General features: G+C 50.8%; 1 protein-coding gene across 4 annotated transcripts in view; it reads left to right on the top strand.

Annotated features, from left to right (window-relative positions):
* abca4a (ATP-binding cassette, sub-family A (ABC1), member 4a) overlaps positions 1-15,236 on the top strand; it is a 34,001-nt gene that overhangs the window by 4,789 nt on the left and 13,976 nt on the right. For 3 of the 4 annotated variants that reach the window (XM_079360955.1, XM_079360957.1, XM_079360956.1), the window contains 20 exons: positions 55-252; positions 1,566-1,655; positions 3,063-3,294; positions 3,922-4,061; positions 6,822-6,938; positions 7,634-7,831; positions 9,641-9,846; positions 9,918-10,094; positions 10,177-10,399; positions 11,210-11,431; positions 11,632-11,836; positions 11,916-12,005; positions 12,099-12,770; positions 12,858-13,035; positions 13,103-13,234; positions 13,317-13,456; positions 13,527-13,664; positions 13,757-13,935; positions 14,033-14,129; positions 14,945-15,150. In XM_079360955.1, the coding sequence (XP_079217081.1) occupies positions 55-252; positions 1,566-1,655; positions 3,063-3,294; positions 3,922-4,061; positions 6,822-6,938; positions 7,634-7,831; positions 9,641-9,846; positions 9,918-10,094; positions 10,177-10,399; positions 11,210-11,431; positions 11,632-11,836; positions 11,916-12,005; positions 12,099-12,770; positions 12,858-13,035; positions 13,103-13,234; positions 13,317-13,456; positions 13,527-13,664; positions 13,757-13,935; positions 14,033-14,129; positions 14,945-15,150 (3,840 nt within the window). Of the gene's footprint in view, positions 1-54; positions 253-1,565; positions 1,656-3,062; positions 3,295-3,921; positions 4,062-6,821; positions 6,939-7,633; positions 7,832-9,640; positions 9,847-9,917; positions 10,095-10,176; positions 10,400-11,209; positions 11,432-11,631; positions 11,837-11,915; positions 12,006-12,089; positions 12,771-12,857; positions 13,036-13,102; positions 13,235-13,316; positions 13,457-13,526; positions 13,665-13,756; positions 13,936-14,032; positions 14,130-14,944; positions 15,151-15,236 lie in introns of all 4 variants that reach the window. The other variant, XM_079360954.1, reaches the window with a different exon arrangement.

The raw sequence follows: 15,236 nt of genomic DNA, 5'->3' as shown, positions 1-15,236 counted from the left end.
TATGATATCTGCACTGATTGCAGGCTGACCTACACACACTTCCTGTCTCCTCAGTTTGCCTTTGGTGTCCCAGACCTGCACCTGAAGGAAGTGGCCTGCAGCCTGACCCTGCTGGAGCGCTTCCTCATCTTCCCGAGCCGCAGAGGACTCTACGCCGTCCGCAACGCCATGTGCGTCCTCCCCGCACAGCGGCTGCAGATCATCGAGGACAAGTTCTACGCCAATGTCGACTTCTTCAAGCTCATCCGGCTGGTGAGTGTCGGCTGGGATTAGCAGGGCTGCTGCGGATGTTCGAGGATTAGAAGGAATAAATAACAACAAAGATAAACATAGAAACTCTGTCATCTAAATAAAACCTCCGATGGCTCAGTGCTGTGACGTACCGTCCAACGAGAGCCACAACCAAGACCATGTGTCCAGAACAATCCTTCAACCACACACAGTGAAGCAGGCTGAAGAGGGAACCTTTATGTTCCCTGCTTTCATTCAGTGTTCCTGGTGTGCTGGGCCGTGTCCTGCTGATAGAAACATGAAGGTAGAATCAGCGGCATGTTTTAATCAGGCTTCATTCAGACGATGAAGAGGAGGGGACAGTTGGAGCTGCGGCTGGATTCGACGGTGCCAACTCGATGATCTTATTTACAGAGGCCTGAGATGTCAGATGACAGGAGGCCGAGCGGGCAGCTGGCTGCAGGTCTGTAGGTTAAGCTGCTATAAGACATCATGGTGTTTGGCAGCGGATGACAGTTGTAACAATCGATGTGTGTGTGGGATTCATGCCGCCGTCTGCTCCGTTAGTTCATCTACACATTTTATTTTTAGGTTTGAAACGACAACATGGTGTTTGACTTCTGTGTCCAGAGCGGTGGCTTAGACGTCTGATTGGCCACCCTAGAAATCCTAAACTGTGATTGGCTGTTTGCCCCTACCGGAGTCAGGACGTCATTTTATTTAGTTTGTACTTTAAATCGTGAATGAAAACGTTGCACATGTTTTTAAAAAGACAGAAAGTAAGGAGAGTGATGAATGAACTGGCAACGTGTCTGAGACTGTGCAGGAGTTTGATGCAGTTTTTAAATGATGACTTGGAACATAAATCTTCTGTTCTGAGGTGTAGAAAGGGTTAAAGGTGAAACACTTCAGGCCCCCCCCCTGCAGGAGTCAGAGCCTCAGGGGGCAAGAAGTCCTGGACCCCTGTCAGCCTCTCACAGGGAGCGTCCTCCCTGATCAGTGAATCGGCTCCATCAGTCCGACATGTGATACATGCATTATATCAATATCAGTCCTCATACTGACAGAAGATAGGATCGGTTCCATCTCTGATCACATGACACATGCACCACATAACACACAACACAACATTATTATTTGACTGTCTCTCAGATGTCTGTTGTAAAGGTCCAGGATCAGCTGCTTCCATCCTCAACAGGAGAGGATGCACCGACTCTTAGCGTCAGGAGGAAGTTAGCTTTATAAAACATAGTGATAGATGATTGCAGGTGGCAGTTTTTAAAATGTGCACACAGTGAAAGATAGGCTGAAGTTTTATTTGTGTTTCTTTGCAGCTTCCTCTGGAGCTGGACAAACACTCTGAAGGCATCGACATCCGCTCGTGGGTCCGGGTCGTCTCCGCAGCCTCAGACAAACTGAGAGAGGTGAGCCTCGCTCCGCTCCACTCAGAGTTCACAGCCTGCTAATTTTAGCCAGCAGGAAACAGTTGCTTCCTCGTGCCGGAGTTTACATGCAAACACAGACGGTGGGGGACATCGCTGCGTGCGTGCGTGTGAGGAAGGCTAAATCTAGAGTTCAAAAACAGATACATCATCATTACGGGAGCATCCCTGTGGAAAAACACAATAAAACACTGCAGAACAAGCTGCACACATGGAAAAGATTAAATATCTGTCTGTGCTGCCACTGTGAGCTCCATGACTGAAGCCAGACTCTGACCTGTAACAGTGGCGTTAAACTAACCTGAGGTCTACCTGTCCTGCGTGGCGTGCAGGTGCGTCTGAGGTGCCTCTGCTTTGTTTGTTGTGGATGTTTCCATGTCGCTGACTTCCTGTCCCGTGTCTGGACGACAGACCGCTCGACGTCCAGACAGGCGACAGGAAGCCACAGGAAGTCGCTCTCCGTTTATATCGAAGGAACAGGATTCTAATATCTTTTGATTGTTAAGAAACGTAACACCATCATGTAGAGACTGACCCTGAGGGTCCATCAGGTAGAGACTGACCCTGAGGGTCCATCAGGTAGAGACTGACCCTGAGGGTCCATCAGGTAGAGACTGACCCTGAGGGTCCATCAGGTAGAGAGACTGACCCTGAGGGTCCATCAGGTAGAGAGACTGACCCTGAGGGTCCATCAGGTAGAGACTGACCCTGAGGGTCCATCAGGTAGAGACTGACCCTGAGGGTCCATCAGGTAGAGAGACTGACCCTGAGGGTCCATCAGGTAGAGACTGACCCTGAGGGTCCATCAGGTAGAGACTGACCCTGAGGGTCCATCAGGTAGAGAGACTGACCCTGAGGGTCCATCAGGTAGAGACTGACCCTGAGAGTCCATCAGGTAGAGACTGACCCTGAGAGTCCATCAGGTAGAGAGACTGACCCTGAGGGTCCATCAGGTAGAGACTGACCCTGAGGGTCCATCAGGTAGAGACTGACCCTGAGAGTCCATCAGGTAGAGACTGACCCTGAGGGTCCATCAGGTAGAGACTGACCCTGAGGGTCCATCAGGTAGAGACTGACCCTGAGGGTCCATCAGGTAGAGACTGACCCTGAGAGTCCATCAGGTAGAGACTGACCCTGAGGATCCATCAGGTAGAGACTGACCCTGAGGATCCATCAGGTAGAGACTGACCCTGAGAGTCCATCAGGTAGAGACTGACCCTGAGGGTTCATCAGGTAGAGACTGACCCTGAGAGTCCATCAGGTAGAGAGACTGACCCTGAGGGTCCATCAGGTAGAGACTGACCCTGAGGGTCCATCAGGTAGAGACTGACCCTGAGGGTCCATCAGGTGGAGCTGTATTTTAAAGCTCTCCTTGTTCTCTGTCCTCAGTTGTACCAGAGGAACAGCTCCAGGGAGCTCCTGCAGACCGTGACTCCTCTCCTGCAGAATAATCTGTCCTTCAGGCAGGTGATGGGCGCCGCCTCCAGCCTCGTCTGTGGTTACTCTGAGGGCGCTTTCTCCAGAGTCACATCCTTTAACTGGTACGAGGACAATAACTACAAAGCCTTCCTGGGCATCAGCGGCGCGAGGACGCAGGACTACGAGTACGACAACAGCACCAGTGAGTCCAGATATCAGAGGTTTCACTTCTGCCTTAAAACGAGACGCGTCCTTCTTAACTCCTTGCTAGCAGACAGTTAGAAACCCCCAACTGTCACTCAAAGAGGCCACGCCCCCAAATTCGACATCCCTTCAAGTCTCATTATGTAAACTGGTGAACTGGTTGTATAAACATTCAGGCCGTACAGTTAAAGAGAGAAATGAGCTCTAGAGACACAAACTGTTTTTATACCAGACTGTGAAGATGTCCATTTTGACATAGAGCTCTATGGAGACTGACTCACTGCAGGAGACAGACTCTAGTGGACACTGGAGGAACTGCAGCTGTAAAGTTGGACATTTTAACATAGAGCTCTATGGAGACTGACTCACTGCAGGAGACAGACTCTAGTGGACACTGGAGGAACTGCAGCTGTAAAGTTGGACATTTTAACATAGAGCTCTATGGAGACTGACTCACTGCAGGAGACAGACTCTAGTGGACACTGGAGGAACTGCAGTATTTTTTTTGCACTTCTGTGAACTTCATTTCTCAGCCCCAGAGATTGATGCATGGTAGAAGATTTTTCCATATTCTCTTTATGGTTTAGATGCTTTTAATTATTAATCTGATTTTTTCTTCCTGTAGCTCCTTTCTGCAACGACCTGATGAGAGAGCTGGAGTCGAACCCTGCAACAAGGATCGTGTGGAACTCTGTGAAGCCCATGCTGATGGGACAGATCCTCTACGCCCCCGACTCACCGGCCGTCAGGCAGATCATACGAAATGTAGGCTGCTTTTGTCTTTTTACATTTAGTTACTCAATTACTGACTAATTAAAGTGTCATATTAAAGGAACAATGAGTAACTCCGCCCCCCCTAGTGTTTAAAATGAGTACTGCAGTCTACACTCTAATCATCACAGAGAGCTGTCTCCCCCCCTCCTCTCACACAGGTCAGCATGTGGTGGACACTGTAGCTTCAGTGTTGAGTCAGCTCTGCATGTGGTGGACACTGTAGCTTCAGTGTTTAGCCAGCTCTGGATGTGGTGGACACTGTAGCTTCAGTGTTTAGCCAGCTCTGCATGTGGTGGACACTGTAGCTTCAGTGTTTAGCCAGCTCTGCATGTGGTGGACACTGTAGCTTCAGTGTTTAGCCAGCTCTGCATGTGGTGGACACTGTAGCTTCAGTGTTTAGCCAGCTCTGCATGTGGTGGACACTGTAGCTTCAGTGTTTAGCCAGCTCTGCATGTGGTGGACACTGTAGCTTCAGTATTTAGCCAGCTCTCCATGTGGTGGACACTGTAGCTTCAGTGTTTAGCCAGCTCTGCATGTGGTGGATGTCTGCTGTAAAAACAGAATTTTTGAATGGGTGTGTATGTGACTTTCTGTGCTTCTGCAGCCAGCCTCTAGTGGACACTCCAGGTACTGCAGGATGTTACTCTTCAGCATCGACTTCATTTTTCAGTAGTGGAAGTTTCTGTTTGATAACTCCTCGACCGAGCAGCACGCGAGAGAATCACGCAGGGTCACATGATATCTGTCCACACTGCGTCTGAGAGATATTTCATTCTGTGCTCGGTGAAGTTCAGCTTCCTCCTGTAAACACTGACAGATTTTCTTTGTTCCTTTTTTAGAGCACTTGAGTTTTAAGCAGTATCTTAAACAGTGTATGTGGAGGAAATGACCTGAGTTACATCTTTACATGACTTCCTTCCTTCATCACGTTACGTCTTTGATTTCCTTTGGCACAAGCCAGCCTGCTGCAGCGAACAATACGATTCAGCTCCAAAGCGGATCAGCCTCTCTGGTGTCATGTCCAGCTCTTTGTGTCTGGATGTAGATACGTGCTGGTCAAGGGGGGGGGGGGGGGGGGCAGTCATGGATGGGTTGGTTGCAATGGAAGAACACAAGCTGATCGGCTGTGGTGACTAACGCACAGTTTACTGGCGCCACAGCTCCTCAGTGTTATGTAAGCAGTAAGACACACACACACACACACACACACACTGATGCTTCTTCGGTCCTGACCTTTAGTGCTCCCTTTGTTTTCCTCCTCCTCAGATTGGGATCTTAATTGCTGTAAGTAAGAAATGTCTGAGGGGTTAATCTGTGACTTTAAGAGAAACACGACCTGTGTTTTCCTCCTCCTCTCTCTGACATGCTCCACTCTACTTTCTGCTTCAGAGGAAACACGTTACACTCACTGTCATTGTTCACATCGAGCTTTAACAAACAGCCTCCATCATCTCTGCATCAGAAGCATCCCACTCCACAGTTCTGCCTCCTTCAGTTTGATATATTCTCGTTGTTGATCATTTAATTCAGAGAGTTTCTTTAAATCAGATTGTGCTGAGAACGGTCGGCGAGGCGTGTCATGTGTTTGTTTCATAAATATAGACTTGAAATGAAATCAGTGCAGAGGAACGGGGAGAAGATGTTTGCATGTTACGGAAGTCGTTGTGACTCGGCGTTCCCTGAGAAAACATTTTTCTTGAGTTATTTTCTCTTACTCGTTTACATCGAGCTGGATCGGAACCTTTAAAGTCACATGACAACATGAGCACACTCACAAGCTGAGGCAGCGACAGACGAGCTCCTGCCGTGCTCTGCAAAGTGAAGTTACTGAGTTTTTGTGAATGGAGCTGTTTCTGAATTTTTAAAAAGAAAGAAGTCTGCATTAAAAACAAGACCAACCTGTCAGCAGCTGATTGGCTGCTCAGCTCGTCAGACATCAGACGATTTCTGTTCTTGTGCATCATAATTACAGAAGATGAAGGGATCCCTTTATTGCAGAACATGCAGGTATGCTAGTTAGGACTACACATCATGGACATGTACCAGAGCCCTTAACTGACCCCTGCAAGAATTCACCTTAAAGGACCCCCCCCCCCCCTCTGTTTTAAACTGCCTCAGGGAACGAGGAAGTGCTCCCTTGTGGGAACCTGACTGGGATTCACTGGGCAGGCTGAATGCAGTCGAGCAGTTGTCACCAGCGGCCCCCATTGTCACCCCGGCTCCATTGTGCCCATTGTCACCCGAAATCAGACACACACAAGAGGAAGGCGTTTAATTGGGTGTACTCTTGAGGGCTTTCATCCCCCACTGCACATGACTGAATACTGAAACAGCCAGCCTCACAAAGCACTGTACGCACACACACACACACACACACACACACACACACACACACACACACAGAGCCCGGCTCTTTAACGATAAGTGTGCAGTAAATATTTGGCGCTCTGGCACAGGGGACGTTTGTTGCACAGTTATCAGACGTTGTCAGTGTGAGAATGTGTGTGTTGTCTTTGCGGCGGGTGTGTTCATGTGGGAATGGTATGTAGCTGCAGATTAGCGGATCAGTGACAGTGTGTGAGTTGGAGGCTCTGAATGTTGTGTACACATGTGCACGTGTTTACAGGCGGGAACGGTTTTCACCGTCTTCCCAAAGTTTCTGATTTCCAACTCTTGGATGTGTCTGCAGGAAGGATCCTGCTTGTTGTCCCATGTTCATGCACATAAACACACAGCTTCCTCCTCCTGCAGGCAAACACAACGTTTGAAGAGCTGGAGCGGCTGAGGACCATGGGGAAGGCCTGGGAGGAAGTGGCTCCTCAGATTTGGTCTTTTTTCCAAGATGGAGTCCAAGTCAAGATGATCCGGGTATGAAAACAGAGCAACCCTAACCCCTAACCCTAACAGAGAGTGACTGATTTAAGAATCACAGCAGATATGAGTGTGTTGATCGAACATCGAACATCGAACACCAAATGTTCTTTGTTGATCTTCTTCTGGTTATTTTCCATCTGATATTTCAGGTTTTCTTTTTTTCATGAATAAAGTTTAATAAAGTTTTTTTTCTGTGAAGATGGGCTGCTGAGTTTACATGAATGAGAAATAAAATGAACTTTTAGCAAACAGCTGTGATGAAACAGAGAGTGACAGCTCTGCATCCTGTCTGTCCCCAGGAGAAGAGCAACAGCTCACAGCTGCTTGTTCGAGTCAGAGCTCTGTCTCTGTGAGGATCTTTGATCATCTCACACTTTGAGAGTTTGATCCTGTCAGAGACTGATCAGCTCTGACCTCACCGCCGCTCTTTTCCAAATGTCTGATAGTCCCCGCCGGTTTTGCACCCTCGTCCTCCTCGCTCCGTGTCTGATCAGGAAATAAAGAATCTCAAATATGAAACATGCAGTAAAAAGTAAGGGAGCAGTGTTGTAAATGGACTGTTGCCATGGAGACAGGCTGGTGCACACGGGGCCTTCCAGCCTGTAAACACACGAGAGGTTAAAGGTTTGAGTTCAGCAGATGAGCCTTCAGTGCATTAAGTCTGTCCTTCTGCTTCCTCTGAATGTCAGGACATCATCCGGAACCCCTCAGTGATGGACTTCATCGACTGGACTCTGAGAGACGCTCCCTTCTCCTCCAAACACATCCTCAACTTCCTGCACAACGGCCCCCCGGAGCAGCGTCCTGTCCACGTGCCCGACTTTGACTGGAGAGACATTTTCAACCTGACGGACCGAGTCATCCGGATGCTCAACCAGTACGGAGACGTGAGTGTGACGGCATCCTTTCTTCATCACTCACCTCCCCCGTGTGTGGGATCATTGTGACTGAGGGCTTCAGATTCCCAGGTGAAGATCAGGTGTCAGGATTGTTTCCTTCTTTTCTCCCGTTAGACAGAAGGAAGCAGAGAACTCCCAGCTTTTCATGAGATAATCCCATTTATCACACGTCTGTCACCTGCTCATTTCAGGTGTCCAGGAGATTTTGTGCTTGTGTGATTAGCTTTCTGCCCCCCCCCCCCCCCCCCCCACGCTGATCTACCCAGGTGGGCGAGAGAGGGAGCAACAAACAAGCCGTGGAGCCTCCTTTGTGTCCGTCTGATGGAGCGGAGGGTAACCTTCTCCTGCGAGGGCCCGGCACATTCTGAAGAGCGACTCTGCCCGCGCAGGCTAATCGGGATGAGAGGCCTGCGGCTGCGGGGGGTGACACGGGGGGTGACACGGGGGGCACCTGGGGGCGCGGCGGGATGGATGGTTGCTGCTCTTTGTTTTTGTGCGAGTTGAAGCTTACAGCACTTGAGTGTGACGTGGAGAGTGGGAACGACTGAGGCCGATTAGATACAGCTGTCACTCCACGGCTCGTCCTTTATACGGCCGGGACAATGACCGTGGGCTTGATGGCTGCTCGGCTGCACGTTGGTGGCATGCATGAGTATCTCTCCTCCGAGGGGAATTCCTGGGTAAATGAAGGGAGGAGCTTTGAGATTTGCATAATTTGTGGGGCTTGTTGAGTGTACATTGTGCCTGTAAATGCATATTGTGGATGCAAACACTGAGCCTATGTGTGTTTAGGGTTTGTAAAGATGTGTGTGAAGGACGTCTTGGAGGGTAAGTTGTTGTTTTGGAATGTTTCCCTTTGGATCGGAGCCCTTCTTATTTGCATCAGCGTTGGGTGAATGGCCGTGTCAGACACGCTTTGCAGAGAAGAGACATCACAGTGACTCCAGCCAACACTGGCAGCTTGGACAGATTCAGCCTTCCAAGAATGCCTTTATCCCAGAAATGTGCAAAGAACTGTTCAGACAATTTGTACATTCCTCGTCCTCGGAGGATGAATCCAAGATGGCCGATGAGGTGATCACCTGACGCATGCAGAGCAATATTCCAACGTCCTGAAACCCTGGATGGAAAGTCTCAAAGCAGTTGACAAACATGAGACATCGACAACCAATCAGAGATGCAGAGTGACATCATGTGGTCGCCTTTGAAGGACGCACACTTCAGGCTGTGACGTCAGAGCTTGTTGAGCTGCTGAACGTCGCTTTGGACAAATCCTCGTCAAATGAACCTCGATGTTCAGTGAGACCCGTCGTTCTGATGGCTGCAGGGGCGTGTCCAGGCGTGTCCAGGCGTGTCCAGGCGTCCTGTGTGTGGAGACACATGCACCTGACTGAGTTTGTACCCTGCTGATTAGCTTAGCTTGATTCTTTACGCAGTCTAACATGTAAAAACACATTTATCAGAGTTACGTGCACAGACGAGTTTACTGCTGTCAGGACAGAAAGTTTAAGCTGCTACCATCGGCTCCGTGTCAACCACCTGAATAATTGATTTGTACTTAAGTCCCGCCTCTGACTACGCAAAGAGCAAATCATATATTTGGATTTGGTGGACCCTGTGGCCACGCCCCTCTCTGATGCTCGTTGTCCTGTTGGCACGTTTCAGCATGTAGACGTCGTTGACCTGAAACATCGAGGACTGATAAACAGAAGTTAGACGGTTCAAATATTTAAAGGGCTCCCGCTTGATCGTCCATTAATGTCTCTCTCTCTCTCTCTCTTTCTCGGCCGTCCTCAGTGTGTGAACCTGGATAAGTTTGTGGCTCTGCCTGACGAGGACACCGTCACTGTCCGAGCCCTGGACCTGCTGAAGGACTCAAAGTTCTGGGCCGGCCTTGTTTTCGTAAACGTGTACCCCTGGACCACGAAAGTCCCGCCTCATGTGAGGTTCAAGATCCGGATGGACATCGATGCTGTGGAGCGGACCAATAAGGTCAAAGACAGGTCAGAGTCGTGCTCACCATCAGATGTGTGTGATGATAAACACAGACTCTAACTGGGACTTTATCTGTCAGGTACTGGGACCCCGGCCCCCGTGCAGACCCGATGGACGACCTGCGGTATGTTTGGGGAGGTTTTGCGTACCTGCAGGACATCATCGAACACGGCATCATCAAAACCCAGACAGGGAGGGAGTGGCCCCTGGGGGTCTACCTGCAGCAGATGCCCTACCCCTGCTATGTGGATGATCTGTGAGTAGAAAGCATTCACAGCTCCAGTCGTCACTTTGCTCTTATCTTCAGTAACGTCCACCTTCTCCTGCCTCCTCTGCAGCTTCATGCTGACACTGAACCGCTGTTTCCCCGTCTTCATGGTGCTGGCCTGGGTCTACTCCGTGTCCATGATCGTGAAGAGCATCGTCCTGGAGAAGGAGCTCCGCCTGAAGGAGACCATGAAGACCATCGGGGTCACCAACGGTGTCATCTGGTCCACCTGGTTCATCGACAGCTTCCTGATGATGGGCACCAGCACCGCCCTCCTCACCGCCATCATCATGGTGAGGCAGGAGGGACCTTTCTGTTGTAGAGGACACAGGGACATCAGTGTGTGAATGGATGAGTTCATACTGATGGAGTCTGCAGCAGCCTCTACCATCAGTGTGTGAATGTGTGTGAAGATATCGTCTACAAACAGACTTTTAGATTTTCAAATGAATTCCACACTTTGACAGTTTCCTTGTTGAATCTCTGTGAAGTCATTTTATTGATCGCTCTGATGTGAATGTGAAGCCGTCACCCTGAGAGTGAATCATTACCTCCTCTCTCACCTTGAGGGATGAACTGATAATGAGCTCGGATCAATCATTAATGATCAGCGCTGTGACATCATGCAGCTCTGCAGGAAGGAGCAGCTGTGTCTGTACAGAGAGGGCTGTGGGGACCTCTGGTGGACGACTCCATTAATGCAGTGTTTTATCAGAATCTGTGCAGGGGGCGTTAACACTATATAACACGTCAAACATGTCTCCAGGCTGATGACAGATTCACTGCATGAAAACTATCGTCCCAGAGAGCAAACTTGATGAACCTCTCAGAGAGACACGGAGGGAAAGTTACACATGCTTTATTTACAGCATGACAGGAAATAAAACAATATGATATACCCTCCTTCCTTATGTGTCGTTCAGTCGGATGTTCCTCTTTGTTTTTCCAGGAATCAGAAATGAAACAACACGAGGAGCATTATTCACAGTTTTGATGGACGTGGGTTCAACGTGCTCACCGAAGGTCACGACCTCTGACCTCTGTCCCTCGTCGGCCTCCTGCAGCTGAAACATGATCCTTAATGTGTCTCTGTGTCTCTGCAGGGAGGACGCGTCCTGAACTACAGCAACCCCGTCATCCTCTTCCTCTTCCTGCTCACCTTCACTACAGCGACCATCATGCAATGCTTCCTCCTCAGCGTCTTCTTCAACCAGGCCAACCTGGCGGCGGCCTGCTGCGGCATCGTCTACTTCACCCTGTACCTGCCGCACATCCTGTGCTTCGCCTGGCAGGAGCACGTCACCAAGGACATGAAGATCCTGGTGGTGGGTGTCCTCGTCTGTCTTTTAGAACCCGACCACACAATCAGGTCCCAGTCCTCGTCCCTGCAGGGCTGAGGGGACGAGTCGGAGGTTTGGGGCTCAGGTGGTAGATCCTGTGTCCTCTGGGCTTCATGTTAGAGAGAACCACCACTCTCAGATCCACATCTTCAGTTCTGCTCCTTGTCCTCTCCTTTTGTCCTCAGAGTCTTCTGTCTCAGGTGGCTTTTGGCTTCGGGACCGAGTACCTGTCCAGGTACGAGGAGCAGGGTCTAGGTCTGCAGTGGGACAACATCCAGACGAGTCCTCTGGAGGGGGACGAGTTCTCCTTCCTCACCTCCATCTGCATGATGGGCGTGGACACGGTGCTGTACGCCGCGCTGGCCTGGTACCTGGACAACGTCTTCCCCGGTCGGTGCTTTAGACTTTTATTCTGTGGTTTCATTTTGACTCGGGTGCAGAGACTGACTGTGCTCTTCTTTCATCTCAGGTCAGTATGGAATCAGCCGCCCCTTTTATTTCCCCTTCCTTCCCTGTTATTGGCTCAACAGTGTGGCTCCTGCTTCAGGTGAGACAACCCGTCCCCGTCTTCTCTCCACATTTACACCACTGAACAAAAGTGAGAATGTCTCAGAATGATTCGTTTTTGTTGTTCTGGGTTCAGATAAAAAAGACCTGAAGAAGAAGGAGCGAGGACAGAAGCAGGAAGAGGACGACATTCAAAACCAGGAGAAGAAACACGGAGGGACAAAAGACCAGAAGGATGATCATGATCAGGAGACAAATCACCAAGCAAGACCTCAGACCCTGGACAAGGACCAGGAGAGACCTCCGACCCTGGACAAGGACCAGGAGAGACCTCCGACCCTGGACAAGGACCAGGAGAGACCTCTGACCCTGGACAAGGACCAGGAGAGACCTCAGACTCTGGACAAGGAGCAGGAGAGACCTCAGACTCTGGACAAGGAGCAGGAGAGACCTCAGACCCTGGACAAGGACCAGGAGAGACCTCAGACCCTGGACAAGGACCAGGAGAGACCTCAGACTCTGGACAAGGAGCAGGAGAGACCTCAGACCCTGGACAAGGACCAGGAGAGACCTCAGACTCTGGACAAGGAGCAGGACAGACCTCAGACCCTGGACAAGGACCAGGAGAGACCTCAGACTCTGGACAAGGAGCAGGACAGACCTCAGACCCTGGACAAGGACCAGGACAGACCTCAGACCTTGGACAGGGAGCAGGAGAGACGGAGGACTCTGGAGAAGAAGGCATCGTGTGAACACCAGGCTCAGCGTGAGAGGATGGAGAGACAGGGCGAGGAGGAGGAGGAGGAGGAAGAGGAGGGTATGATACTAATAGCAGTCAGAGTAGTCTGTCCTGCTCACCTCTGTCTGCTTTTCTTTGAATGCTTTGTGTCTTGGCTGTCTTCAGGTCAGCACTTCTTCGAAGCAGAGCCGGCCGACCTGCTGAAAGGTGTTTGCATCCAGGATCTGGTCAAAGTGTTCAGCGGCAGCTCCACGCCGGCCGTGGACGGACTCTCCATCAGCTTCTACCAGAGTCAGATCACTGCTTTCCTGGGACACAACGGAGCGGGGAAAACCACCACCATGTACGTGCACAGATTGTCCTCCTGCGTGTCCTCAGAGTTGTGTGTTCACTCTGCTTCGTCCTCTCAGGTCCATCCTGACAGGCATGTTCCCTCCCACCTCTGGAACAGCATCCATCTACGGGAACGACATCCGCACCCACATGGACGCCGTGCGTCTGTCTCTGGGCATGTGTCCCCAACACAACATCCTTTTCCAGCAGTACGTCTCCGCACGCCTTCAGCCATTAAACACGATCACAAAGCAAACAGCCAGCGCTCAGTCTGTCTTCTTCTTCTGTCAGCATGACTGTGGCCGAGCACATCCTCTTCTACTCGCTGCTGAAAGGCCGTCCGCTGGCCGAGGCCGAGGAGGAGGTGGAGAACATGCTGCAGGATCTGGGTCTACCTCACAAGAGAGACGAGCTGACCCAGAACCTCTCAGGTCTGTGTCCATGAAAACAGCAAATATGAAGCGTGTGTTTGGTCAGCTCTTTTAATGGTTCTTCTTCCAGGAGGGATGCAGAGGAAGCTGTCCGTAGCCTTGGCGTTTGTGGGAGGAGCTAAGGTGGTGATTCTGGACGAGCCCACCTCAGGTGTGGACCCTTATTCCAGACGCTCCATCTGGGACCTGCTGCTGAAATACCGTGCAGGTATACTGACCCCTGCTGGCTAGAGGAGGAAGTAGAGGAATTAAATGTGTCATTATTGCATCATCATCGGCCGGCTCTGTCCCATGTTTCAGGACGTACGGTGATCATGTCCACCCACCACATGGACGAGGCCGACCTGCTGAGCGACCGGGTGGCCATCATCTCTCAGGGTCGTCTTTACTGCTGCGGCTCGCCCAGCTTCCTCAAAAAACGCTTCGGAGCCGGATTCTACCTGACCCTGGTGCGGCGGGTGAAACCTGAAGCTGGAAAGGTGGGAGCACGCTGTTGGTGTTTGTCTGCAGTCACCGTGTGGTTGGAGCTTCAGAGAGGCGTGCAGGTAACAGGAAGTGAATGATGTCATCCTCCAGGTGAGCTGTGACTGCACCAAGGACTGCTCCTGCACGTGCTCCAGGTGCTCAAAGTTTAAAGCAGACCAGGAGAAGAGGCTGGACCGGCAGTTGGAGGGTAAGCGGGGCGTTCGAGTCCAGTTTGGTGTTTTCACTGGTTTGTTAAATTTAGATACTTCACTGATGATGGAGATAAATCTCTAACACGGCCTCTATCGGGGGCAGGACCAGGACCAGTTTAATATACAGTGTAACTGATCCATCAACATCATGTCTAAAGGGAGGCTGTGGCTCAGTGGTAGAGTCTGGAGGGTCGTGGGTTTGATCCCCACAGCAGCAACATGTCTGAAGACACTTAAGCCCAAGTTTCTCCCATCAGTCATCACTTCTGTGACGAGACTCCATCATGGGCCAGTGACAGGATACCCCCCTGAAGGAGTCTGGACCCTGGTGGTGGTGATCCCCCTCCATAGAGACCAGACCATGATGGTGGTGGTCCCCCCCCCATAGAGTCTGGACCCTGGTGGTGGTGATCCCCCCCATAGAGACTAGACCCTGATGGTGGTGGTGGTCCCCCCCATAGAGCCTAGACCCTGATGGTGGTCCCCCCCCCCCCCCCCCCCCCATAGAGTCTGGACCCTGGTGCTGATAGAAGAATGCAGGATGTGATGAGGAGTGGGTTTCTGTATCTGACTGTAGAAGAGAGAGAGCAGGTTTTGATTGGTGGAGAGAGGTTGTAGCTGAATGTGATTGGTTGATGAAATCAGCTGATGAGCAGAGGAAGAAGGAGAATATAAACAGTCTGCCTGGTTGAACTGAGCGCCATGTTTAGACTGCTGTTTTCCGACCTGTGTGTCTTCCTGTCAGAGAAGGAGGGCGGTTTGATTTATGAATCACACAAAGTCATAATAAACGCCCCCCTCTCCGCTCCAGGTAACATCAAGACCATAACGGCGCTGATCCATCATCACGTGCCACAGGCTCTTCTGATCGAGGCCATCGGTCAGGAGCTGACCTACCTGCTGCCCAGCAGGAACTTCCAGGCCCGGGCGTACGCCAGTCTGTTCAGGGAGCTGGAGGAGACTCTGGTGGACATGGGCCTCAGCAGCTTCGGCGTGTCTGACACCTCGCTGGAGGAGGTGCGTGGAAGTGTGACCTGCACAAACGGATTGATTATTCATGTTTACAAAGGATCATGCAAATGTAAACGGAGACGATGCATCAC

Source organism: Symphodus melops (genome assembly GCF_947650265.1).
Source record: "Symphodus melops genome assembly, chromosome: 14".
Classification (NCBI taxonomy): domain Eukaryota; kingdom Metazoa; phylum Chordata; class Actinopteri; order Labriformes; family Labridae; genus Symphodus; species Symphodus melops.
This window is presented reverse-complemented; position numbering and strand designations above follow the sequence as displayed.